This window comes from Oculina patagonica, chromosome 14 (assembly GCF_052425735.1).
Source record: "Oculina patagonica isolate OP01 chromosome 14, crgOcupat, whole genome shotgun sequence".
NCBI classification, from domain to species: Eukaryota; Metazoa; Cnidaria; class Anthozoa; order Scleractinia; family Oculinidae; genus Oculina; species Oculina patagonica.
In genome coordinates this window covers 9092927-9120732 of record NC_135771.1, presented here as the reverse complement: position 1 = coordinate 9120732, position 27806 = coordinate 9092927, and the positions used below count along the sequence as shown (strand labels likewise).

General features: G+C 39.6%; 1 protein-coding gene across 1 annotated transcript; it reads right to left on the bottom strand.

The window, feature by feature from the left end:
* Positions 1 to 200: 200 nt before the first annotated feature.
* LOC144639112 (uncharacterized) lies at positions 201 to 24697 on the bottom strand. The gene is made up of 4 exons (XM_078498363.1): positions 24618 to 24697; positions 11975 to 13782; positions 7194 to 7277; positions 201 to 4380 (listed from the first exon to the last, which is right to left on the bottom strand). Exons 2-4 carry the CDS (start codon positions 13759 to 13761, stop codon positions 672 to 674), a joined length of 5580 nt encoding a protein of 1859 aa, XP_078354489.1. The 5' UTR covers positions 13762 to 13782; positions 24618 to 24697; the 3' UTR covers positions 201 to 671.
* Between the last annotated feature and the right edge of the window lie 3109 nt (positions 24698 to 27806).

The window sequence follows — 27806 nt, the reverse complement described above, 5'->3', positions numbered from 1 at the left end:
AAGCTCACTAATGATAAACTTAATCAGTTATGCAACATCAAAAAACTGTTGACTTATGGAAAAATACAAAGTAGCAATTAAACATTTTAACCCGAAATCTACTACTGTTGTTGCATTTGACTATCTGAACATTCGGAAGCTAAAGAGCTTTTCGGGTGTACCATTCGTTTTACTTTACTGGCGGGGCGTCCGTTTCCCTAGCTGGCGGACTCCCTCGAGACGTATTACACTAACTAATGACTTTCAAACATTTCTTATTGCACATGTGTAGACAATCTTTGTTCTAGACTAAGTGAGCGCTTTTTTGGCCAACAGTAACCAAGCCCTAAAAGGATGAAGTCTGACTCTTACTGGGCTGGCATTTTGGCGAAGGTGCTATTTCTTTGCCCGGTGTTACTAAACTATGAACGAGATTTTGCCAGCTCTCCTGAGTCAAAGCATATTAAGGTCTATTAACCTAACCCAACGGCAGCTAATTAAGGTACACAACTAGTGATGTAGCCTTGTTAATGGCTAAAAATGTTTCTACTTACTACTAATAATAAGTCTGCAAAAGTCACTGGCGCTGTGACATAACTGTGTTTCGGCAAAGTCAATCCATAAATGTTTTGTCCATGCAGCTATACTGCAGTAAAGGAAAGTTTCATTACACGGAACTCTTTCTGCTGAAGTCACCAGAACTTGAATCTGTGATACCATCGGTCTCCTTTACGAGCCTTCTCTTGAATTTCTTTTTGCGCTGCCTTGACATCTTTGACTTTAGACAAAATTTCAGCTTGACGTTTGGCTTCTTCGTAGTATGTTATCCGCTGTCTCCAACCAGGTTTTGCCTCATTCTTCTCTGATTCAATAAGAAGCTCCAGGTATTGCACTTGTGTCAGTGGGTTGGGTTTTAAGGCAATTTCATCAAGGCGGAAAAGACTTTGCTGAGCTTGGTAAATCATACTCATAACGCGCGAATGCACATTTTGAAGGAATTCCTCAAGTTGAACTATCATGCCTTCTACTTTAGATTTGCCTGAGACAGCTGTTTCATACTTCTTCTTTAGGTCGTCCGACGTTCTTATCTCGGTCACAGTTTCGTACTCAATCAGGTAAGGCAGATTTTTGTGGTCTGACCAAATGCAATTGCGCGTGCAGATTCTGCAATTACCATCAGGATTCATAGCCCAGCATCCACGCTTCTGGCTATCATCCGCAATGGAGCAATTCTTGTGACATGTGTAGTTGCAGCGAAGACAAGTTGTGGTGTGTCTTCCAGTACCTTTGAGGTCAATCTGACGTGGCTTGGTAATATCAACAGTATATGTGAACTCCTTGTTTGTTTCGATCTCCATTTCGTGATGTTGCAGAATGAGCTCTTCCTGTCGCATCTCTTCGATCTTGCTGAGACCCATTGTAATTTGCGGGTTCAGACCTTCTATTAGGGTTTGTAGCTGCTCTCGTTCTTTCAATACTTCTTTAGTAAGGCGAAGGCTTACACTTTCCGATTTTGAAAACTCAGCAAAGAAGCTTTGGAACGAACGAAAGCCCATCTTCCAAAACATTGCATCGAAGCTCTCCTCAGTTTCTGCATTTTTTGCAAATAGAGCTGAGTTGTTGAATTTAAAATACTTCTCGCATGGAATATTTGCCTTCTTTATGGCTTCCAGTACTGGAGGATGCTGGCCATCTGCAAAAGTGAGCATCATGAAAATGTTTTTGGAAACATCATTTCCAAATATTGACAAGACTGAGTTGAAGATGTACTCCTGTGGTGGAGTGAGACGCGCCAAGGAAGCTTGAGTCACAAAACCAATGCCATCCAGGTGGTCGATACCATGTGGTGGAGAAATAGAAAAGAATTCTTTTATTTGATTGGTGATGAACTTGTCTCTCTTTAGGCCTTCGGTGTCACCAAACCCGGGCGTGTCAACGATAGTAAATGTATATGGAAGAGATGAACCTTTCAAGGGATAAAGCGTATAAGCTGTGATATCTTTTGTCTGGCTGTTAGCCTGTGACACACTCTTGTCTTCTACGACGAGCTTGTATCGGAAGTCATCCTTCCAGTCAACGCCCAAGATGTAGTTCACCATTCCGTTTATTAGAGTCGTTTTTCCAGCTCCTGTGGCTCCCACTACCATAAGAACTTTCTCAGCAACTCCTCCTCGTACTCGTCTGGGTGGCCTACCGATGCTTTGTCTAGCAATCATGCTGTTCTCTTGTCTCATTCTTTCGTTTCGTGAAAGCTTGTAAACCGCTGGAGACCCAGGTGTAATCATTTTTGATTTGGGAAGCATAGTTTCCGCTAGACGATATGGAACGGAAGGTGCTTTGCTTTTGCTGCATGATGCCTTACCGACCTCGGAGGTAGCATCTCTCCCTTTTTCTTGGGGCTTGTGTACATGAATTTCTGGGTCGGGTAACTTTGCATTTTCAGGCCTGTTACCATTATTGGGAGAAGTGGAAGTTGTCGTCAAGGCGCCTGTTGAACTGGCAGCCTCGCTACTCTGGGAGTCAGAGGAAAAATCATCCCTGCCATGCAGCTGGTTCGATTGAGACAAAGCTTTTCCACCTTGGCCATGGGTGACAGAGTCCTCCGTCGTAATTGGGTCACTTGTATCACTGATAGCACTCCTTCCAGCTTTACAGTGACTCTGCACCTTGAACAAATACGCCGTTGTCGCGTCCAACCCATAAACTGTGACTAAAGCTTCTGGCTCCTTTGTCTGCAAAGGCGTCCATTCTCTGCTGGGGTCTCCACTTGAATCACTGACAGTGGGTTGGAAGTAGATGGTGTACGTTTGGACAGAGCTTAATCCGTGCGGTGATTCCTTCCATTCTATGGTAACGCTGGAGTCACTCTTGGTTTTTACTCGAGGCTTCTCAGGCTTTCCAGGAGGCTCAAAATCTGTTGGATGACCATCTTCATACAACTGAACACCAACAACGTTCTCGCCTGTGCTCCTGTGAACGTTGGTGAAGATGAACTTAGTGCGTCCATTGTGCTCATTTTCCTTTACAAAGCTGCTGAAATTTCTTGCTTTAGACTCGATTTCTTTAATTAATTCAGGATCTTCAAACCACGGTTGTGCAGCAAGGTGTTCTTGCGTCCAACTTCCAGTCCTTAGAAAGGTATACATCTCTTCAGCCAGCAGGTCGTCTTCATTATTAGCTGTCTTCAGGGTAAAGCAAACAACCCGATCATAGTCTAAGGACTCGACCACACTGTTAAGATCTTCCAATGACAGTACAGGCTGGATATCTTTGAAGTACTCCAAGTACGTGGACAATAGTTTCATCTCTTTCTCTTTTCTACTGATCCAAGACGCGAGGTACACCTGGTGAAATGGTGATAACGAAACTTTGTCAAGGACGTCGGTAAGGATCTTCTCCTCTTCATCACCCCTTCTTACCACCGGCAACAAGCTTGATAACGTCTCGAGTAGGTTCTTTTTGTACTCGGAAACGGCTTTTCCACATCTGGAGATCTGCCTTTTTAGGCCATAGAAGATGGAACACACGTTGTTCTTGAGAAGGTCAGATAAACGCATTTCGAACTCGTGAAAGTTTGCCATGATGTTCTGCAATGCATTAGTTACCTGATCACCAACCTCCCGTACTGGACGTACAAGTTTGGGGTCCAGTGAGCTAAGCGGGTGTAGCCATACCTTCTTTGGAACTTCACCAACGCAGCTTTCTTCGTCTTTCTTGAGTTCGTTGCAGGCCTTCACAGCATCTTCATAATTCATAAGACTCCTGAAACCGGTCTTGTTTTCGTAAAAGGTGCACTTCACTTTTCTCATTTCTTCTGCGTCCATCTCTTGTGTACATTTGGAAACGCTGCCGTCTACAGAACCACGAGCTAAGGAGTCGATAGTAGACTTAAGGTCTTTTTGAACATCGGCATACATTTCTTTCTCGTCGATATCTCGGTCGAAGATGAAAATGGCTTCCTTGCCATATTCAATTCCCGATACAAAGTGTGTGGCGGTAATCTCTTCGCTAATGTCGCTTTGCAGCTCTTTCGTCACCTCATCTAAAATACGTCTTTCAAATTTTGATGTCCTTTCATACTTGAGAACAACGCGAACCTGATTCTTTGAAGACTTCTGGTCGAAGATGAAGTTTGCAATACCAGATGGGCTGACCAACCCCGTCATCAAACTCAGTTTGAGGCTAGAATCGACTCCTAAAATGGCCATCTTCTCTTCCAAACTGTCACCTGTAAAGACTTCACAGCTGGACTGTGGAGAAGCTCGCATCTTCTTGGGAATGTCACATTCCCCCAGTGTTGGTTCTGGAAGAAGGTGATGATCTCGACAATCGTAGAGCATCCCCAACTGAAATGGTTGCCCAAAACAAGGCACTTCCAGGACTTTATCCTCACTCATGGTTCTGCCGGTAAAATAGAAAGGTATACAGAGAACAAAAGCATTACAACATACGTAACTATTAGAATGGCTGAAGTGTTTTCAACTACCTCGCCACCTTTGGTTTAAATAATTCCTTGCATGTCTGACAAAACAGTTAGATGACAATCCCCTCCCTTCGAATAAAACCCCTTCAAAATCCACTCCTATTTGGTAAAAAAAAACCCTTCTTAGGGCTGTGAGTAGTAATACTTCATATAATGTTGACCCTCCCGTTGAGCTCACAGCTGTCGAGCGAGGGTCGAACGATTTCGTAGATTCTGCATCAAGTATGTTTCCTGTTATGCAATTCTACATACTGTATGCCAATTCTGCATGATGCGTGTGTATTTGTCAGCTTTTGTTCTAAGCTTTAAAACAAAACGCAGGTAAAACTACCTACGTATTTGGTGAATTTACCACCTTCAAAACGTTTTCTCAAGGTCTTTATTAGTCTATGGCAATGACAGGCCATGATCATATTACTTAAATTTCTCAGAAATGGTGATACGCTTGGCTAGGTTTCCGGGAATAGGCAGTCACACAACAAATTTGTCTTGTTTTTCCTTTCTCCGGCGATTGAAAGATTATTTAGCATTTCAAGATGTAAACCAATTTCATGCACTTTTTCTATTTACGAACTGCTTTTAAACGATATGGATCCCAGGAGTTGTTTTATTTAACACCTGCTTAATCTTTCAAGCAAGTATACCAGCCTTAAAACGGGTCCATCTTGGTCCGGCATGATAGAGTACATCTACGTTACGTTATAAAGCCGTTTTCTTTCTCAGATTTTATCAAGCCTCATTACTGATCATTACTGTTTAGACTGAGAAGATTTCATATGAAGTGCTATTCTGAAACTTTTTCCATGGAGAGCTACAACAACTGATAACAAAATGATCAAAGAACAAGATGCGAGTGCGGCTGATGGGTGATGTGATGATTAATTTTTACTCCAGTTTTATACATTATATAACTAACATTGGTTTTTGGAGGGGGACAGGGTTGCTGAACACCGCATTACCGCAAAAAAAAATAAAAAAAAATCGGTAAATATCGTAATACCGCAACAAAACCGCTGTCTCATAGTAAGCCTATATGGCTGGCAGATTCGTTGACGCGAGGGCGAAAAAAGAGGTAAAAACGAGCGGTAGGACCGTGAAAAGAATGGCACGGCTTTGAACTGGTTGTTAAAACAGTCAAATTGTAAATTATAATGTGTGACAAAATAAGACTGTTTCAGGTTACTTTCGAAACGACTAGAAACGGGCAAAAATGGTCGGAGAAAAGTTAAGGATACGTTTTTATTCAGACTATCGTCGACCAAAACGCTAGCAAAACGCATCCCGTAGGTTTCGAGTTTACGGCAATACTGCAATTCGCGATCAAAATTACCGAAATACCGCATCAAAAATTGGCCAATACCGCAAACCCCAGTGCCCCTCTCTTTCTGTATCCAGACTTACTTGAAAATTCTTGGAAGTTCAATATTCTTGCAATGGAACTCACGGTTATCAGACTGCACTTGTATCGCCGCAGGCCCTCCTTCACAGAATTACCCAACGCAAGCCACTGCAAGCCGGAGATTTTAATTTTTCATATTTTTGACGTTCACTACCCATATTTGGGCTTATGGCTGCTTCTTATTGGTTCCTTCTGTTGATTTACACTTACACTTACCAATCAGAGCCACTAGCCAGATGTGCGTCATCAATATGGAATTTGCCGGCTAGGCGCTGCAGTTACTTCCTGTCTTTCTGAGAATTCAGCAAACGTTTCTTAGAAACCCCACTCTAACAACATTTTACTAGCCTTATGTGCACTAAATGTCTCCAAAAGGTACACGTTGAGAAAGATTATTGAAGGAAAATCACAGTTTGAATATCTGAAGTTTGATTAATGTACTAGTGACAGTGGTACAGGAACTAGATACCCCCACTCTCTAAATTGCATATTTGTTTTCAAAACTGTACTGTTGTTGACTTGCTTTCCATGGTATATTTCATCACGGTCATCATTTAATTTTCCGAATCCCCCTCCTTTCTGATACCAGACCACACTCCCTTACATGTAATTAATTTCGATCGCTCAGATACATTTCGGAGCTACGACTCAGAAATTCAATACTAATGACTTATTCTAGAAATTGCGCTTCTCATTCGTCCCTAATTTGTTTAAATTTATTTGAACCAATCATGCAGTTTCGATCTGTGTAACACATTCCTGTCATCAACACGGCATTTTACTCCTGGGACAAACAAACCACAGGAAGAGTGTCTGTTTTTTGCTAGGTATTATTTATTTGTAAGGCTAAATTCGTAATAATTTGTCGTTGTTGTTCAAGGTTCTTGCAATAAATATTTTCGTAATGTGGACCGAGTGAAACATAATCACAAGCAGTTTCGTTTGTCTTTTGAACTGTGAAGTGCGCTTCCTGAATTTCCGAGAATTCGGCTTACTTTTTCTTGGAATAACAGTCGAAGATTCAAAGTGTTCAAAAACAAATTTCGGCCTTGAATGTCTACGACTCTACGGCACTTAACTGAAAGGCAAGTCGGGTTTGTTTGTTCGGGGAGAGCTCGTGGTTTTTTTTTTTATATCTGATATATCAGTGAGAGAGCTCATATATTTTGATTACTTAAAAGGTAATGTTGAAATTATTTAGAAACACGAGCTATATTTTGATTTTTACTAGACTGTATGAGATAGAAATCCAGATTTGCCTATTAAAGCACATCCTATCCCCGAGACTCGATGGGTCAGACGTCGATTTTCTCATAAGACAAATTAAATTACAGGTTAGGTCCATCCCAGTTAGTTCGACTCTTGAAAAGATCGACCCGAACACGATCTTCAGTAGTTATTTCCATCCGCTTCAGCCTGAAAGAACAAGACGCCTTTGTCGTTTGAAGCTTAGGCTGTTCCAGACGTTCGGTTTTTGGTTGGGGGGCAGCACAAAGAACGGCGAGCGATAAATTAAAACGAGCTAGGGCGAGCTAGAATTTGGCCATTCCGGCTTTGCGCCGCCCAACTACTAACTAAACGCTTAAAAAAGAGGCTATTCGATATTTAGTCCGAGCCTTAGTTATTGCAATTACAGGAAAATTTTAATTTTAACTTCGCTGTGCAACTCCCATCGTCCCCGCACCCACCTTCCTTCCCCAACACGTCACACCCCCATACACAGCGATCCTATTTCGTCCTTGAAAACGCTTCTAGCTGTTTTGCAAAACTAAAAATATAAGTAAAGAATAGGGCAGAACGTAACATGATCACGCCAGGTATTTATTAACTTTGGACTAATCTCAGGATTAACGTTACCAAATGGGAAATCTAGATAAGTTGATTAAGTAAACCACCAAACCAGCTATCGACCTATTTAAAACTATTAAGGGATGGAGGCATCGTTTAATTTTTTTTTAAAAAAAACAACATATCTCATATCGAGCTTTTATAATGTTACCGTTCTTAAAAGTAAGCCAAAGAAAAGAAGACAAAAGACCCGTTCTTCTAATTCACAGACAACATCATAAACCTACAGATATTAGCGATGAATCTAATCAGTCTATTCGATAGGAAATGGAAAAGTTTCGGTTCGTTCAACATCACTTACAGTAGCCTGTGGCAGTGGAGTGGAAATCTTAAACCTCAGCGGAATATTATTTATGAGGTGCACAGGCACACTTTATCTCTGTTGTGCTTTAATTTCATCTTTGGTTTAAAATTTTTCAAACCAGTTTGATTTCTATTTCCCTTTGTTTCAGATTATGATAATGAATATGAGACAATGAAAAATTAAATTCAAACTGGTTTGAAAAATTTAAAACCAAAGATAAAATTAAACCACAACATCTCCATTAAATCGCTAATAAGGTAAATATGTACGTTGTCTGGTTAGCGAGTTTAGCTACTTCTACAGTAAAACTAAAACTAATTTAAACCCCTTGTAATAAAAATTAACCGATTTTAAAACCCGGTAGAATAATAGTGTAGGGCAGCAACCTTAGTAACTAATCAGGCGCGTAGGAGGGGGGTTCGAAGGGTTCGAACGAACCCCCTTTGGAGGTCAGTAATGGAGGACTGAAAACACAAACTGTTGGTTTTCAGCTTTTAGCAAATAGTGGGGGAATGGAAAACAAACTTTGAGTGTTGCAGCTTTTAAATTACCTTGCAAGAAAACGCTAAAAGTATCGGGAAAGTATTAAATTGTTAGGAAAATATATCCTAGTGACCTAGTATTATATGCAGTCAAAATAATCCCATCGTTGAAAAAATATTTCCTTAACAGGCTTTCGGTATTTGATAAATGGAGTATCAAGACGATTGGCGGGGATTACAATTTCGGGGGACCAAGGTGATACGTGTATTTAGTGCATTGACGCCGCTTTGACGCCGCTTTTAGTACATTGACGGTGGAGCCGGGAGGTGGGAGCTTAACCTTAATTTTTACCCTGAGATGCCTTTGCAGCACATGTCAAGCTTTTGTAAAACGTTTCGTTTACTAAGCCGGTATGTATGTATGAATGTATCAAGTTAACAAAACAGCGGAAATATTGTTGTTATGACTAAAAATACCTGTTATTTTACACTCCATTGAGTTTGAAATATTGACGTACACAATGCTGAAAATAGCATTTCCAGGCCTCTAGATTTCAAAATATTCTGGGGGGACATGCCCCCAGACCCCCCTAGAGGCTCGCGCCTTCGGCGCTCGTATTAAATAACCTCCCTTAATAAATGTTCCTGCCAATACGAACACCCTTACAAAAACCTCAGCTACGCGCCTGCTAATCTATAAAATTAAGTGTTGCTTTCAGGAAATCTAGGTAGTATTAATGTAAAACCTTTAACACATTAACCTGTACGGGTTTGCAATCTAACTGCAACAACAAACGCATTTTAATCGTACCAAAAAGACTTTAAACGATATGATGTAGACTATACGACAAATTATTGCTAAAATTTTGTATCCGATGATAAAACACTGTCAAGTACTTAACGTTATATATTCCCTTTTATATTCCTATTTTTAGAAAATCTGGTTGGTAAGTTCTTCTTAAAGAAACTTGGAGTCAACAGTTCTTACCTGTTAAGCCTTAAGGGCAACAGTTCTAACCTACTTAGCCGGCGACAGCTTTAACCAATTAAGCCTTAACAGCCTGAAACGCTAGTCCAATGAAATTTTCGATTTGTCATCGAAGAAAAAACCTGGCTAGTTAATTCTACTTAAAAGATAAATTTAATTTACTAATTATCCTGCAATAGTTTTAACCTATTAAGCCTTAAAATGAAACACGCTAGCTTTATATTGATTTCTCTTTTTGCACGAAGGTTTCCAGTTTCTCATCGAAGAAAATCTGGCTACTTAATTCTACTTAAAAAACAATGGACTCAATGATTACCCTGCAACAGTTCTAACCAATTTAGCCCTACAACAAAATGCTAGTTATGTATTCCACTGCAATTTTCGATTTCTCATCAAAGGAAATCTGGCTAGCTAATTCTTCTTAAAAAATTAGAGTCAATGATTACCCTGCAACAGTTCTATCCTGTTCAGCCTTAAGATAAAACGCTAGTTATATATTCTTTTTTTTTTCAATGAAATTTTCGATTTCTCATCGAAGAAAATCTGGCTAGTTAATTCTATACTACTTAACAAATATGGACTCCATGATTACTCTGCAACAGTTCTGACCAATTAAATTTAACTCTAAGATCAAATGCTAGTTATATATTCCGCTGTTCGAGTGAAATCTTCGATTTCTCATCGAATAAAAACCTGGCTAGTTATTTTTTTCTTTAACTCTCGGATTCTACGATTACTCTTAAACTTAAACAATGAAAGTTTCGATTTCTCATCGAAGAAAATCTTGCTGGTTAATGCAATTAAAAAACTGGATTCGATGATTACTCTCGATCTGCAACAGTTCTAACCTATTTAGCCTTAAGATAAAACGCTAGTTATATATTTCTTTTTTCCAGTGAAATTTTCGATTTCTCATCGATGAAAATCTGACAAGTTAATTTTCTTTTTTTCAGTAACACTTGGATTCTATGACTACCCAAAAACTTAAGCTCTGCTAAAATTATTAATAAGAACATCACGAACCAATCACCTATAAAAAAGAGAATGGTTTTCATGGAGCCTGGAGTGTCAGCCGGCCAGTGATAAACCGAAATGTTTTTCTTTATGTTAAATCACTGGCGGATGTGAACATCTAATATAAATTTAAAATGATACTGCAGTTAGGGTTTTTGTTTTTGTCGACTCGAAGAGTACCACCACAGAGCAACTAGTATAGCCGCTGCTTTACAACGAGAAATGGCTGGACTTGTGACGACACTGCAGTATGTATCACAGATATTTGTGGCCTTATGGCAACCAGCTCTTTTAAAGGGGCACTATCAAGAGCATAAATTCAAAAAATCAAAAGTGAAAAGACATTTACATCCAATGGAAACCAAAAAATAATGTCAAGTTTGTTAACAGTTGCTCCACAAGTTCACTGAAACTATGAAATTAAGGAGTGGTTAAGCTGCATGAGTTGTATGCTTAAAAAAAAAACCTGCCGGGCAGACTTTTCCCAATTCTGTCCTTATGTCTTGGACAAATCGCTAATTAAAATTTGCTCTTCCTTCAACAATTCACTTATCTTCGTTGTAGGCGTCAGAATTTTAGTTTTGTTTAGTTTATAGTTTCGTGTTTGTTTTCGTGTTAATTAGTTCCCTTTGTTTTTAGTCTATTTCTATACATGTTACTTTTATTTGCATATTGGTATATATTCTGTTGTGTGTAATTTATTCACTTAGGTCTTTTTGGTTTGCGAGTTCCGAGTCTAGTTATGAGTTTTCAGTCCTTTTTCGAGTTTATGGTCAAGCTAGTTTAAAGTTCGTCTTTATGGTTTTCAATGGTCACATTATATTCGTCTTTGTAAGTTTCTTGTTTATTTTGCTTTGTCGTTTTCCTGTTTTCCTCATGTCGTTCGTTGTAAGTTATTTTATGCTCATTTCTGTGTTTGTAATTCTGTTATTTTCAGTTACCGTGTTCATCTTCGATTAAATGTGTGTCTATTGTGCAAGATGGATTACGCGTGAATTGCGTTTGCGACTTAATTTGTCATGGCTTGATGTTTTAGGCGCATTTCGTCTATGAGCGAAGGTACTTGGTCTCAATTTTGGCACCGTCTTGACCGAAAATGCAGCAAAATACAATCGCCGTGATGGTACCCGTTTAAGGTGGGTTTTAATACTTGTACTTATATTCAGAAAACTGTTTATATTATTAAAATCACATGAAGAAAGCGATCTAGTGTGACAAAAAGCACTAAACGGCTTTGAAAACAGTACTTGAAACTCACGTGCACTCTTCGAGAATTCCGATTTTCCATTGACGTTGGAACTAATCACTGATGAAAAAGTTTTTAGGGAAAAATCTTGGCTATATTAAATCGTCTAATTTAATAGTCATCTCGGCGTCCATTTTGATTAATAAATGGACTCCTTCATATCCTTCAATCCAGTAGCTCGGAAGTACGTAAGCATACGTTTTGTGGAATTGTTTAACGCTCTAAACTCACCAAAACTTGAAACGAGAGTACCAACTGTCTCTGCCAAGAGACAATTTCTCTAGTGACTTCCTTGTTATTCTCTCCTTGCTGGCATCGGCATCTTTGGAGAGCTTTTGAATCAGCTTCTGGCTTTCTTTCTCATCCTTTACTGTGGACAACATCTCCGCGTGACTCTTGGCTACTTCAAGGTACTGTGTACGTTGTTTCCACCCAGCTTTGGCTTCTCTTTTCTCGGATTCGATAAGCAATTCAATGTATTCCACTTGTGTGAGTGGGTTGGGCTTGAGGGCAATTTCATCCAAACGACGAAGACTTTGCTGAGCTTTCTTTATCATGGTGAGAACCTGGACATGTACGTCTTGCAGAGATTTTTCCATCGATTTCATCATTTGCTCAGAGGTGGCCTTTTGTTTAACAGCTTTGTGATATTTCTTTTTCAGGTCTTCCGAGGTTCTTGTTTCGGTGACCGTTTTATATTCGATCAGGTAGGGGAGATTCTTGTGCTCTGACCAAGTACAATTTCGTGGGCATATTCTGCAATTACCGCGTTTATCCATCGCCGAGCATTTATACTTTTTCACGTCGTCAATTATCTTACAATTGATATGACATGTTGCGTTGCACGGTATACATGTGGTGGTGTGTCGTCCAGTTCCTTCTAGATTGGTGTAAAACGGTTTCGTAACATCAACCGTATACGTGAAATCCTTGTTTGTTTCAATCTCCTTCTCGCGTTGTTGCAGCACAATTTCCTCCTGCCGCATCTCTTCAAGTTTGTTTAGACCCAGAGTTATCTGGCCATTTAGGCCCTCCACTACCACATGCAGCTCTTCTCGTTCCTTCAGGACTTCTTTTGTAAGACGAAGGCTGACACTCTCTGCTTTTGGAAACTCTTCAAAAAAATTCTCAAAGGAACGGGAGCCCATTTTCCAAAACATTTCATCAAAGCCCATTTCGCCAGATTCTTCCTTTTCAGCGAAGAGAGCTGAGTTGTTGAACTTAAAAAGCTTGTCACTATGGTTGGGGATTTTGGCTTCCTTGATTGCCTCTCTCACAGGGGGGCGTTGGCCATCTGCAAAGGTGATCATCATGAATATGTTTTTGGAAACGTCATTTCCAAATATGGACAGGATGGAATCAAATATGTACTCCTGCGTTGGGGTAAGGCGTGCCTGGGAGGCTTGGACAACAAAGCCGATGCCATCGAGGTGGTCTATACCATCTGGTGGAGGGATGGAAAAGAACTCCTTTATCTGTTCTGTAATCTTCTTGTCTCTCTCAAATCCTTCAGTTCCACCAAATCCGGGAGTGTCAATTATAGTAAATGTAAACAGAATGGCTGATCCTTTCATGAGATGAAATGTATAAGCAGTGATAAACTGAGTCTGGCTGTATGCTTGAGATGCTTTTGTTTCTTCTGTTATGAGCTTAAATCGAAAGTCATCTTTCCATTCCACTCCCAGGATGTAGTTGACCATACCATTGATTAAGGTCGTCTTACCAGTCCCTGTTGCACCCACCACCATAAAGACCTTTTCAGTTTCTCCACGCCCGATGCGATAAGGCTTTCCAATACTTTGCCTTGCAATCATGCCTTCTGAACGTCTCATCTCCTCTCTCATATGAAGCTTGTAAACTGATGGAGAGCCGCTTGTAATCTCATCTGACGTATAAAGCATGGCTTCAGCTAGACGGGGAATAGCAGATGCTTCCTCTGTAGAAGCACTTGTTGCATCTGCTTGCTTGCCTTCGGCCCCTTTAACTTTGGTGCGCGGATCATCTCTGGAAGCACTCATTTCACTCGAGTCGTTTGTACTCTGGTCGAAAATAAAAACAGGTTCAATTGAAGTAGGCCGGCCGAGGTGTTAATGAAGTACCGTATTGATTCGATTAAGCGCCCGGGGCGCATATTTACTTTTGGCACCTCAAGGAAGGGCGCTTATTCCAGACAGGGCGCTGATTCGGGACAGGGCGCTTATTTTACTTTTTGAGAAATAACCAAATGTTAAAAACAAAACTTTAATTAACATTAAAATAACTAACAATAACAGAAACTGTATCAGTAACAAATTGTTGAAAACCAGTTCCTTTTAAAAGAACTGTTCATTTTAGCAGTAAATATATACCTGTACGGTACGGCGAATGCTCGTGAGGTTATCTATTCGACGCCGATGACTTCAGTAGGGGCCGTTATCTGCAGTAGAGGCGCTTATTAGAGTAATGGCCCTTATAAGAATAGGGGTGCTTATAAGAATGGGGGCGCTTATTAGAATCGGGGCGCTTATTGGAAGGAGGACGCTAAATCGAATCATTACGGTAGGTCGGTAGATAAATTTGTGTTATGTATTGACTACACAATGTTTATTTTTTAAGTTCAGTCGTTTACATGAGATACTACTGGATATTTTCCAACTTCTCGTCTTCGGTGAGGGAGGATTAGAAACAAGGAGAAATGAAATATACTCTATTTACTTATCTACGGGTATTTGATTTACGTTTTTGAGTCTAATGCTTGCGTGCGCTTTGCGCATGCGCATTAGACTCTTTGTTATATGAAAAAAGCTGTTAGCAATCCCAAGGGAATGGTTCGGGATCGATAATCGTTCGCTGTAATGTAGAAAACAATGATCAGCTGCAAGAACGGACTCCGTACGGACACGCACGATTAGTTTCAATTAAAAACAGCCAATCAGCGACACGTGTTCCCACGCATAATTAAAAGTTCTTTCTCAAGTCACGATTATTCAACACTTGAACAGGACGAAATAATTTTTCAGTTAAGACATTTGTAAGCTTTTTGTGAAAATAAATCTTCGTTTTCAGTTCAGTTAAGCACTTGTGTTTTCGTCTTGCTTAAAAAGCAAGACGTCTTTGAGAAAAAATATTTCGACGGCGACTCGCGTTTATTTACACAATGCGACCAAATATTTATTTTGTTTTAAAAAATAGAAAACTTTACCTCGGTTTTTGTATTTAAGTCATTCGAATTTTGACCAATTTTTTCTTTACAGTGCAAACAAAAACCTTCAAAAATAAAAGATGTACATGGATAAATGTAAATCAAGTTACGCGACTAAATGAAAATGCGTTTGTTTGGCCGCTTTGCAGTATTACACTGTCCCGGCCTTTGCCATACACTGAAATCGAATTTCATGCTTTTATAGCAAAAACAGATGACAGGCCTACACAGACTCCTACTTCGTGACTTATGTACAAAATAAGCCGTTCGGTAAAATTGGATTTGGTCGTCCAATTTATTTTGACGCTTCAAAGTTGTTTAGAAAGGGCACTATGCTCTGTCACTTGTATTATAAGAAGGCGATTTTAGGTTATAAAGTAGAGTCGAAAGACTGCCGCTTAGCAGATGTGTAGAGATGATAGATCTGCACGGTTTCCCGTTAGAACATTTTGACACCTCTGTATTAAATTTTGCTATTGCGGTTAGTCTTGGCTCATTCATATTCGCAAGATGTGTTTTAAGCTCTCAAAATGTTCGCTCTGGAAGGACACAGGTCTTTTTTCCGTGAATATGTTGATTATGTACTTGCATTTTATATTTGCAAGGCCGGGCCCGGCTGTTTATAGTGTTGCAATGTGTGTTGCTTTTTATCACGGATGACATATTTATTTCTGTCCACTTTAGCCAGGGGACTGCGTAGCTTTATTTTGCAAAGCTATTGCTTTGTTTTAGAGACACGTTATTTACTGTCGCTAAGGATATGTATCTTGCATCAATTTTAACGAGCGTTTAGTCTTTTGAGCTCGATGTTTTGGGTTTTCGCCTCTTTCCTTTGTTCGTTGTGTGACATTTGTACCACAAGATAAATGTAGGATTCATGTAGATTTACTGCATATCTAACCACACGCAAGTCGGTTGACTTTTTTGCGTGTTGTGTATGCCACTATATTTCAGGCAAGACCATGGTTTCGATCCTCCATGTGGATCTCATCAGTTGCCGGTATTTGGTTTTCTGTACTATAGATGCTAACGCAACTCGTACATATATGTGCGAGAATGTAAGACATTCTGCGGCTTGGCACAAGCTGCTCGTGGTTATGTACCCTTGGGGCGGATCGAAATGTCTGGTTTTAATTGGCTTACACAACTAGCCAATAGCATAATGTGTTTTTCGATCCTTTCTTGTTTGAAGCTTTACCGTATTGTTTTGTGTTTCTTTTATGGCACTTTTCTTGCCTTTGCAGCACTCTTTGTTTTGTTTATAGTGTGGAGATAACTTGGTAGGAACGCACACGATGTTTATGCAAACCCCTTGTCAAAAACGGGGTTGATGCTGTGTGTTGAGTGCGTATTTTGAGTGTTTTTTAACTCCTTGATGTCTGTCGACTGCAGGCATTTGTAATATCTTGCACAAAGTAGAACGGGGCCTGTCTAAAAACAATCATACATAGCAAAAACAGATGACAGGCCTACACAGACTCCTACTTCGTGACTTATGTACAAAATAAGCCGTTCGGTAAAATTGGATTTGGTCGTCCAATTTATTTTGACGCTTCAAAGTTGTTTAGAAACGGCACTATGCTCTGTCACTTGTATTATAAGAAGGCGATTTTAGGTTATAAAGTAGAGTCGAAAGACTGCCGCTTAGCAGATGTGTAGAGATGATAGATCTGCACGGTTTCCCGTTAGAACATTTTGACACCTCTGTATTAAATTTTGCTATTGCGGTTAGTCTTGGCTCATTCATATTCGCAAGATGTGTTTTAAGCTCTCAAAATGTTCGCTCTGGAAGGACACAGGTCTTTTTTCCGTGAATATGTTGATTATGTACTTGCATTTTATATTTGCAAGGCCGGGCCCGGCTGTTTATAGTGTTGCAATGTGTGTTGCTTTTTATCACGGATGACATATTTATTTCTGTCCACTTTAGCCAGGGGACTGCGTAGCTTTATTTTGCAAAGCTATTGCTTTGTTTTAGAGACACGTTATTTACTGTCGCTAAGGATATGTATCTTGCATCAATTTTAACGAGCGTTTAGTCTTTTGAGCTCGATGTTTTGGGTTTTCGCCTCTTTCCTTTGTTCGTTGTGTGACATTTGTACCACAAGATAAATGTAGGATTCATGTAGATTTACTGCATATCTAACCACACGCAAGTCGGTTGACTTTTTTGCGTGTTGTGTATGCCACTATATTTCAGGCAAGACCATGGTTTCGATCCTCCATGTAGATCTCATCAGTTGCCGGTATTTGGTTTTCTGTACTATAGATGCTAACGCAACTACATTTATCTTGTGGTACAAATGTCACACAACGAACAAAGGAAAGAGGCGAAAACCCAAAACATCGAGCTCAAAAGACTAAACGCTCGTTAAAATTGATGCAAGATACATATCCTTAGCGACAGTAAATAACGTGTCTCTAAAACAAAGCAATAGCTTTGCAAAATAAAGCTACGCAGTCCCCTGGCTAAAGTGGACAGAAATAAATATGTCATCCGTGATAAAAAGCAACACACATTGCAACACTATAAACAGCCGGGCCCGGCCTTGCAAATATAAAATGCAAGTACATAATCAACATATTCACGGAAAAAAGACCTGTGTCCTTCCAGAGCGAACATTTTGAGAGCTTAAAACACATCTTGCGAATATGAATGAGCCAAGACTAACCGCAATAGCAAAATTTAATACAGAGGTGTCAAAATGTTCTAACGGGAAACCGTGCAGATCTATCATCTCTACACATCTGCTAAGCGGCAGTCTTTCGACTCTACTTTATAACCTAAAATCGCCTTCTTATAACTACAAGTGACAGAGCATAGTGCCCTTTCTAAACAACTTTGAAGCGTCAAAATAAATTGGACGACCAAATCCAATTTTACCGAACGGCTTATTTTGTACATAAGTCACGAAGTAGGAGTCTGTGTAGGCCTGTCATCTGTTTTTGCTATGTATGATTGTTTTTAGACAGGCCCCGTTCTACTTTGTGCAAGATATTACAAATGCCTGCAGTCGACAGACATCAAGGAGTTAAAAAACACTCAAAATACGCACTCAACACACAGCATCAACCCCGTTTTTGACAAGGGGTTTGCATAAACATCGTGTGCGTTCCTACCAAGTTATCTCCACACTATAAACAAAACAAAGAGTGCTGCAAAGGCAAGAAAAGTGCCATAAAAGAAACACAAAACAATACGGTAAAGCTTCAAACAAGAAAGGATCGAAAAACACATTATGCTATTGGCTAGTTGTGTAAGCCAATTAAAACCAGACATTTCGATCCGCCCCAAGGGTACATAACCACGAGCAGCTTGTGCCAAGCCGCAGAATGTCTTACATTCTCGCACATATATGTACGAGTTGCGTTAGCATCTATAGTACAGAAAACCAAATACCGGCAACTGATGAGATCCACATGGAGGATCGAAACCATGGTCTTGCCTGAAATATAGTGGCATACACAACACGCAAAAAAGTCAACCGACTTGCGTGTGGTTAGATATGCAGTAAATCTACATGAATCCTACATTTATCTTGTGGTACAAATGTCACACAACGAACAAAGGAAAGAGGCGAAAACCCAAAACATGGAGCTCAAAAGACTAAACGCTCGTTAAAATTGATGCAAGATACATATCCTTAGCGACAGTAAATAACGTGTCTCTAAAACAAAGCAATAGCTTTGCAAAATAAAAGCTACGCAGTCCCCTGGCTAAAGTGGACAGAAATAAATATGTCATCCGTGATAAAAAGCAACACACATTGCAACACTATAAACAGCCGGGCCCGGCCTTGCAAATATAAAATGCAAGTACATAATCAACATATTCACGGAAAAAAGACCTGTGTCCTTCCAGAGCGAACATTTTGAGAGCTTAAAACACATCTTGCGAATATGAATGAGCCAAGACTAACCGCAATAGCAAAATTTAATACAGAGGTGTCAAAATGTTCTAACGGGAAACCGTGCAGATCTATCATCTCTACACATCTGCTAAGCGGCAGTCTTTCGACTCTACTTTATAACCTAAAATCGCCTTCTTATAATACAAGTGACAGAGCATAGTGCCCTTTCTAAACAACTTTGAAGCGTCAAAATAAATTGGACGACCAAATCCAATTTTACCGAACGGCTTATTTTGTACATAAGTCACGAAGTAGGAGTCTGTGTAGGCCTGTCATCTGTTTTTGCTATGTATGATTGTTTTTAGACAGGCCCCGTTCTACTTTGTGCAAGATATTACAAATGCCTGCAGTCGACAGACATCAAGGAGTTAAAAAACACTCAAAATACGCACTCAACACACAGCATCAACCCCGTTTTTGACAAGGGGTTTGCATAAACATCGTGTGCGTTCCTACCAAGTTATCTCCACACTATAAACAAAACAAAGAGTGCTGCAAAGGCAAGAAAAGTGCCATAAAAGAAACACAAAACAATACGGTAAAGCTTCAAACAAGAAAGGATCGAAAAACACATTATGCTATTGGCTAGTTGTGTAAGCCAATTAAAACCAGACATTTCGATCCGCCCCAAGGGTACATAACCACGAGCAGCTTGTGCCAAGCCGCAGAATGTCTTACATTCTCGCACATATATGTACGAGTTGCGTTAGCATCTATAGTACAGAAAACCAAATACCGGCAACTGATGAGATCCACATGGAGGATCGAAACCATGGTCTTGCCTGAAATATAGTGGCATACACAACACGCAAAAAAGTCAACCGACTTGCGTGTGGTTAGATATGCAGTAAATCTACATGAATCCTACATTTATCTTGTGGTACAAATGTCACACAACGAACAAAGGAAAGAGGCGAAAACCCAAAACATCGAGCTCAAAAGACTAAACGCTCGTTAAAATTGATGCAAGATACATATCCTTAGCGACAGTAAATAACGTGTCTCTAAAACAAAGCAATAGCTTTGCAAAATAAAGCTACGCAGTCCCCTGGCTAAAGTGGACAGAAATAAATATGTCATCCGTGATAAAAAGCAACACACATTGCAACACTATAAACAGCCGGGCCCGGCCTTGCAAATATAAAATGCAAGTACATAATCAACATATTCACGGAAAAAAGACCTGTGTCCTTCCAGAGCGAACATTTTGAGAGCTTAAAACACATCTTGCGAATATGAATGAGCCAAGACTAACCGCAATAGCAAAATTTAATACAGAGGTGTCAAAATGTTCTAACGGGAAACCGTGCAGATCTATCATCTCTACACATCTGCTAAGCGGCAGTCTTTCGACTCTACTTTATAACCTAAAATCGCCTTCTTATAATACAAGTGACAGAGCATAGTGCCCTTTCTAAACAACTTTGAAGCGTCAAAATAAATTGGACGACCAAATCCAATTTTACCGAACGGCTTATTTTGTACATAAGTCACGAAGTAGGAGTCTGTGTAGGCCTGTCATCTGTTTTTGCTATGTATGATTGTTTTTAGACAGGCCCCGTTCTACTTTGTGCAAGATATTACAAATGCCTGCAGTCGACAGACATCAAGGAGTTAAAAAACACTCAAAATACGCACTCAACACACAGCATCAACCCCGTTTTTGACAAGGGGTTTGCATAAACATCGTGTGCGTTCCTACCAAGTTATCTCCACACTATAAACAAAACAAAGAGTGCTGCAAAGGCAAGAAAAGTGCCATAAAAGAAACACAAAACAATACGGTAAAGCTTCAAACAAGAAAGGATCGAAAAACACATTATGCTATTGGCTAGTTGTGTAAGCCAATTAAAACCAGACATTTCGATCCGCCCCAAGGGTACATAACCACGAGCAGCTTGTGCCAAGCCGCAGAATGTCTTACATTCTCGCACATATATGTACGAGTTGCGTTAGCATCTATAGTACAGAAAACCAAATACCGGCAACTGATGAGATCCACATGGAGGATCGAAACCATGGTCTTGCCTGAAATATAGTGGCATACACAACACGCAAAAAAGTCAACCGACTTGCGTGTGGTTAGATATGCAGTAAATCTACATGAATCCTACATTTATCTTGTGGTACAAATGTCACACAACGAACAAAGGAAAGAGGCGAAAACCCAAAACATGGAGCTCAAAAGACTAAACGCTCGTTAAAATTGATGCAAGATACATATCCTTAGCGACAGTAAATAACGTGTCTCTAAAACAAAGCAATAGCTTTGCAAAATAAAGCTACGCAGTCCCCTGGCTAAAGTGGACAGAAATAAATATGTCATCCGTGATAAAAAGCAACACACATTGCAACACTATAAACAGCCGGGCCCGGCCTTGCAAATATAAAATGCAAGTACATAATCAACATATTCACGGAAAAAAGACCTGTGTCCTTCCAGAGCGAACATTTTGAGAGCTTAAAACACATCTTGCGAATATGAATGAGCCAAGACTAACCGCAATAGCAAAATTTAATACAGAGGTGTCAAAATGTTCTAACGGGAAACCGTGCAGATCTATCATCTCTACACATCTGCTAAGCGGCAGTCTTTCGACTCTACTTTATAACCTAAAATCGCCTTCTTATAATACAAGTGACAGAGCATAGTGCCCTTTCTAAACAACTTTGAAGCGTCAAAATAAATTGTACGACCAAATCCAATTTTACCGAACGGCTTATTTTGTACATAAGTCACGAAGTAGGAGTCTGTGTAGGCCTGTCATCTGTTTTTGCTATGTATGATTGTTTTTAGACAGGCCCCGTTCTACTTTGTGCAAGATATTACAAATGCCTGCAGTCGACAGACATCAAGGAGTTAAAAAACACTCAAAATACGCACTCAACACACAGCATCAACCCCGTTTTTGACAAGGGGTTTGCATAAACATCGTGTGCGTTCCTACCAAGTTATCTCCACACTATAAACAAAACAAAGAGTGCTGCAAAGGCAAGAAAAGTGCCATAAAAGAAACACAAAACAATACGGTAAAGCTTCAAACAAGAAAGGATCGAAAAACACATTATGCTATTGGCTAGTTGTGTAAGCCAATTAAAACCAGACATTTCGATCCGCCCCAAGGGTACATAACCACGAGCAGCTTGTGCCAAGCCGCAGAATGTCTTACATTCTCGCACATATATGTACGAGTTGCGTTAGCATCTATAGTACAGAAAACCAAATACCGGCAACTGATGAGATCCACATGGAGGATCGAAACCATGGTCTTGCCTGAAATATAGTGGCATACACAACACGCAAAAAAGTCAACCGACTTGCGTGTGGTTAGATATGCAGTAAATCTACATGAATCCTACATTTATCTTGTGGTACAAATGTCACACAACGAACAAAGGAAAGAGGCGAAAACCCAAAACATCGAGCTCAAAAGACTAAACGCTCGTTAAAATTGATGCAAGATACATATCCTTAGCGACAGTAAATAACGTGTCTCTAAAACAAAGCAATAGCTTTGCAAAATAAAGCTACGCAGTCCCCTGGCTAAAGTGGACAGAAATAAATATGTCATCCGTGATAAAAAGCAACACACATTGCAACACTATAAACAGCCGGGCCCGGCCTTGCAAATATAAAATGCAAGTACATAATCAACATATTCACGGAAAAAAGACCTGTGTCCTTCCAGAGCGAACATTTTGAGAGCTTAAAACACATCTTGCGAATATGAATGAGCCAAGACTAACCGCAATAGCAAAATTTAATACAGAGGTGTCAAAATGTTCTAACGGGAAACCGTGCAGATCTATCATCTCTACACATCTGCTAAGCGGCAGTCTTTCGACTCTACTTTATAACCTAAAATCGCCTTCTTATAATACAAGTGACAGAGCATAGTGCCCTTTCTAAACAACTTTGAAGCGTCAAAATAAATTGGACGACCAAATCCAATTTTACCGAACGGCTTATTTTGTACATAAGTCACGAAGTAGGAGTCTGTGTAGGCCTGTCATCTGTTTTTGCTATGGAAGTGATGATTCGCGAAATTTGTACATCATGATAAACAGTCTTCGCTCCTGTGTATGGTAGCTCGATAATAATTGCCTAGTTTCCAGCGTTCAAAAGGTCATCATTATATTGACGTGAGCATTTACACCCGTTTTTAGGAAAATCTGTCACTAAGTGCTTACAGTACAATGGAGTAACAGTCACTATTTCAAGTGCTTTTATTGCAAAATCTGTTTCAAGAGTCATCATCAAAATGGTGAAAAATCTGAAAGAAAACGATGTGAAGTTCTTCAACCCTTGTTGTAATGAACATGCTTTTTGTAAATCGTCACGCAATCTTGTCCAAATGTTTAATCGTTTCTGCTTTTACGGACAATACGGAAGAAGTAACATCAACTCCTGTTCATACTTTAAATTTTGTGAAGCATATAACATTTATGACTGTTTCGTTTTCATCCATAATCATCCACGATGCCCCTAGCTTGCTATAAGCATTTTAAATTAAACTCCCGAACACAAACCTCTAACCAATTTTAACCGGCTTACGAAAACCGCGCAATCTGTATCACTATGCCATACGGCATTAGACTCATGTCACCCTTGGTGACCTATTTTTAAATCATAGAATACGACATATCTCAAGGTGTATCTCAAGGGTGTTCGACAACAAACCAACAAGAAGACCCTCGAATCTTTGTTTTTAGTTTCGATACCACTTTATAGATCAAATTATGTTCTTTACTGACTGGCTTGTAATATGTATTGCCGACTAGAAATTAAACTTCGCGAGATGAACATATTAATGAATTTCTCAAGAATAACTCGTCGATTATATTACTGAATTTCTAAGAAACTGTGTCACGCTTGGACAGATTTCCGAGAATAGCCAGTCTCTCAACAAATTTGCCTGTTAATATTTTTCTTCGTTTCCTGGCTAACAAATCACATCTATGGGAATTATTGTTCAAAAAATCAGACAAAAATCATGCTGACTCTGACTCATTCCTATAGGGATTGCAACATACAAGCATTACAAGAACCCTTAAAGCGAATTATCTTTGGACTCGTCAGCTTTATACAAACAGTAGCCAAATGTTTCAGTTATATCAGACCTTGTTCTCCTTCGAATAACTTTCATGAAGGTCAGCTTTATTTTAATTTAAGCACACATCACCAGTACGCATTGGCAACTGCGAACCAATATAGTATCTAATAGAAGTTTTAACATGTTTTCACTCCAATTTAACGAAGACAGAAAGGTCTCATGCAGTTATCAAAATTAATTACCTTTATTTGGACACGGTGAGTATTAAATCTATAAGCTTGCGAGGCCGTGTATTCTCGATCGAATTGGAATTTGGAAGTTTTGCTTTTTGTGGAGAACCCAGAGAAAAACCTTTGGAGCAAGGAAGAGAACCAACAACAAACTCAATTCTCATATGACGCCCAATCCGGGAATCGAACCGGGGCCACATTGGTAGGAGGCGAGCGCTCTTACCACTGCACCATCCCTGTTCCCCCAAGTTAGAGTTAATGTACCGTATACTACCCATACATCGGCTTGTAGGTTTTAAAGCTAGTAAATTGGTGATTTTCAAAGTGGCATGCCGTTTGCATTCGGTCTTAATTAGTCTGTTACCCATTGGAGCCTTCAAGTGTATTAGAACGAGACTGTTGTCGGTTGATCCTCTTGTTTTACGTTTACACCTTATATTAAGTAACATCATTAACTACGGTATTTTTACATTTAGTGGAAGATTACTGGTTGCCTACCTGTTCAGCAAAAACTTTGTTAGCAAGTTCAATTACCTTGCAAGAAAGAAAACATTGATAGCAAGCCAAACTCCTATCGATTGTTCAGACGCTTTTCGGAGCAACAAGTCGGGAAACCTATACCAATGCATGACGTACACTAGAATAGCACTTCTGATTGGCTGCAGCTAATTGATTTGTATTATTTGAGCCAATTAGAGGTGCTAAGCACAATTTGGCCACGTCATCAGTATAGTAATTGCATGGCAACACATTCCTGTTATCGTCGGAATTTCACGGCCTTTTGCACTTGAGAAAACAAAGAAGGTCCAAGGAAAGAGAGTCGGTTTTCTTCGTAATATTATTAATTTGTACCGTTTGCAAGTATAGTTTCTCTTTGTTGGTAGAAAAGGTCTTTTCAATGAATATTTTTTCAAAGCAATGTGCAAGGAGTGAAGCAAATTCACAAGCAGTTTTGTTTGTCTACAAACAGTAAAGCTCACTTCCTGAATTTCCGAGAATTCGGCTAATAATTTCTTGGAATACAATTCGAAGATTCCGAGAATTCAAAACTAGCATTTCGTCCTTGAGTGTCTACGGCACTTTATTGAAAGGCAAGTCGAGTTTGTATTTCACGCAACAGGATTTTCATGCATGCTGGGGAGAGCTGTCGTGACTATTCTTGGTCTACTCGAGGTATACTTTGGTAACCTAAATGGTAATATTGAAATAATTTAAGAATTTGAGAAATTTTTAAAAGCTGTTGCTACTAGACTACTGTATTAGAAATAGAATTCTAGATTTATCGTAAAAGGCTCTTGTTATCCCGACTCCTGACGGGTCAGTCGTTGATATCCTCATGAGTCGAATTGAAATACAATAATTTAGATCCATCCCAGTTAGTTCGACTTCGTTATTTTTAACCGCTTTAAAATAGTCTAAAAAAACGCTTTTGTTGTTCGAAGTTTAAGCTGTTCCAGACGTTCCATTTATGGTTGGGCAGCGCAAAGAACAGCGAGTGAAAAAGCAAAAACAAAACAAAAACAAAAAACGAGGGCGAGCTAGTATTTGGCCATTCTTTGCGCCGCTCCTCAACTAGTCAAACGCTTGGGAGAGGTTATTTTATGTTTAGTACTACCCTTAGTTATTGCAATTTCACTGGAAAATTATAATTTTGACTTCGCCATGCACCACTTATGCACCTCTCCCCCACCCCTCTTCCCCAACGTCACACACACAGCGAACTTATCTCTTTCTTGGAGATGCTTGTGGCTGTTTGCAAAATTAGTTTAGTAAAGAACCGTTAGATTGGTAAAAACAGGCCAGAACATGATCACAATAGGTATTTATTAACTTAAGACTAATTTTAGTACTAACATCTGGAAAATCTAGATAAGTTGTAAAACTATTTGGGGGATTGATGCATTAAAGAGAACAAATCATATCTCCGGCATATCGAGCATTTAGCTACCATTTTTAATCGGGCGTGGCTGGCCGATTTAAGGTTTACCCTTTGGTCGTCCTAGAGCGTAGTCTCCTGGCGCGGCCAAAAAGACGGGGATAGCTCGGGGTTGCTACAAAACCGCTACGGGTGACGCATACCGCAATGGTTTTCATTTTAGTTTTGACAGGAAATCGTTGCAGGCACACTTGGTCGACTTTTGGGTTAATGTGTAATCAGGTTGTGTTTTTTTGCTTCGGCGGAAGGACAGAGAAAAAAGCTTACGGGGCAAAGTACAGTATGGGGCCCAGTTCTCGGCCACTTTTGACGTAAACTTGTATTTCTTACCTCAGAAGAATCGCAGGAACTTAAAATTTCTCCCAGAGCTAGCTACATTATTCAGCTTTTTGGTGTAAAGCTATCGACCGGTCAAAAATTAATTTGCCCGAGCAATAATAAAAATAAAAGCTCCATTTGTGGGCCCAGTTCTCGGCCACCTTGGCCCAGTTCTCGGCCACTTTTGACGTAAACTTGTATTTCTTACCTCAGAAGAACCGCAGGAACTTGAAATTTCTCCCAGAGCTAGCTACATTATTCAGCTTTTTGTTGTAAAGCTATCGACCGGTCAAAAATTAATTTCCCCGAGCAATAATAAAAATAAAAGCTCCATTTGTGGGCCCAGTTCTCGGCCACCTTGGCCCAGTTCTCGGCCACTTTTGACGTAAACTTGTATTTCTTACCTCAGAAGAACTGCAGGAACTTGAAATTTCTCCCAGAGCTAGCTACATTATTCAGCTTTTTGGTGTAATGCTATCGACCGGTCAAAAATTAATTTGCCCGAGCAATAATAAAAATAAAAGCTCCATTTGTGGGCCCAGTTCTCGGCAACCTTGGCCCAGTTCTCGGCCACTAAAAAGCTTGTCCGTAATTATCTGTAAAAAATGCTCAATTAATTTTCACAGTCATAAAATCACTCTGTAAACCTATTTATACTATATCGATCCCAAATTATTTTTATGATGCTTTGTTTTACTTTAGAAAAGAAGGATTTTAACGCGCCTAGTTGCCTATGTGCAGGTTCTGGCAAACCCGCATTGTGTGACCCGTGCATTTAGATGGTTTATTTTGCAGTGAAAAGGTCTTGAAAGATTTAGGTGTTGTAGAAATAATAGACAAGACAAGAGTCAGCTCAAAACTTAGAGATAAGATTGAACTTTATTTTTAAAACATTTATTTCTTTCATTCTGGCAGCAGCAGATGAAATTATATTAAAAACCAAGCGCTAAGCTGTGATAGCGAGCAGGGTGGCCGAGAACTGGCAAATACGCAAACGTCGCAAGAAAAAATTTCGAAGTAAATTAAGACCAAAAAATACAACGGTTCAACGAAAAGTTAACTAAAGCAGAAAGCTGAATTATTCTACGTTTCACATGCCAAAAATTAGCTCGTATGGTGGGGGCTTTTGGATAAAATACGAATTTAACTACATCCATGAATTTGGAGCCGTAAACAAACAACTTTTTTGGGAATGCAAATTCACCTACCTCCGCGTAAACTCGACGTGTGAGCTTTCTATATCGAATTGAACGATCAAACTCAAGATACTTAAAGCACATGAATCAGTCTATCGTTTGAAGGAAATACCCTTTTCTTTTGATTCAACTGGAGTGTGAAAAAACGCGTTAAACACAAAGTGGCCGAGAACTGGGCCCCATACTGTACTGATATTCACCATTGTGAAATTGCACTTACTTTGACAAGTTAAAGTT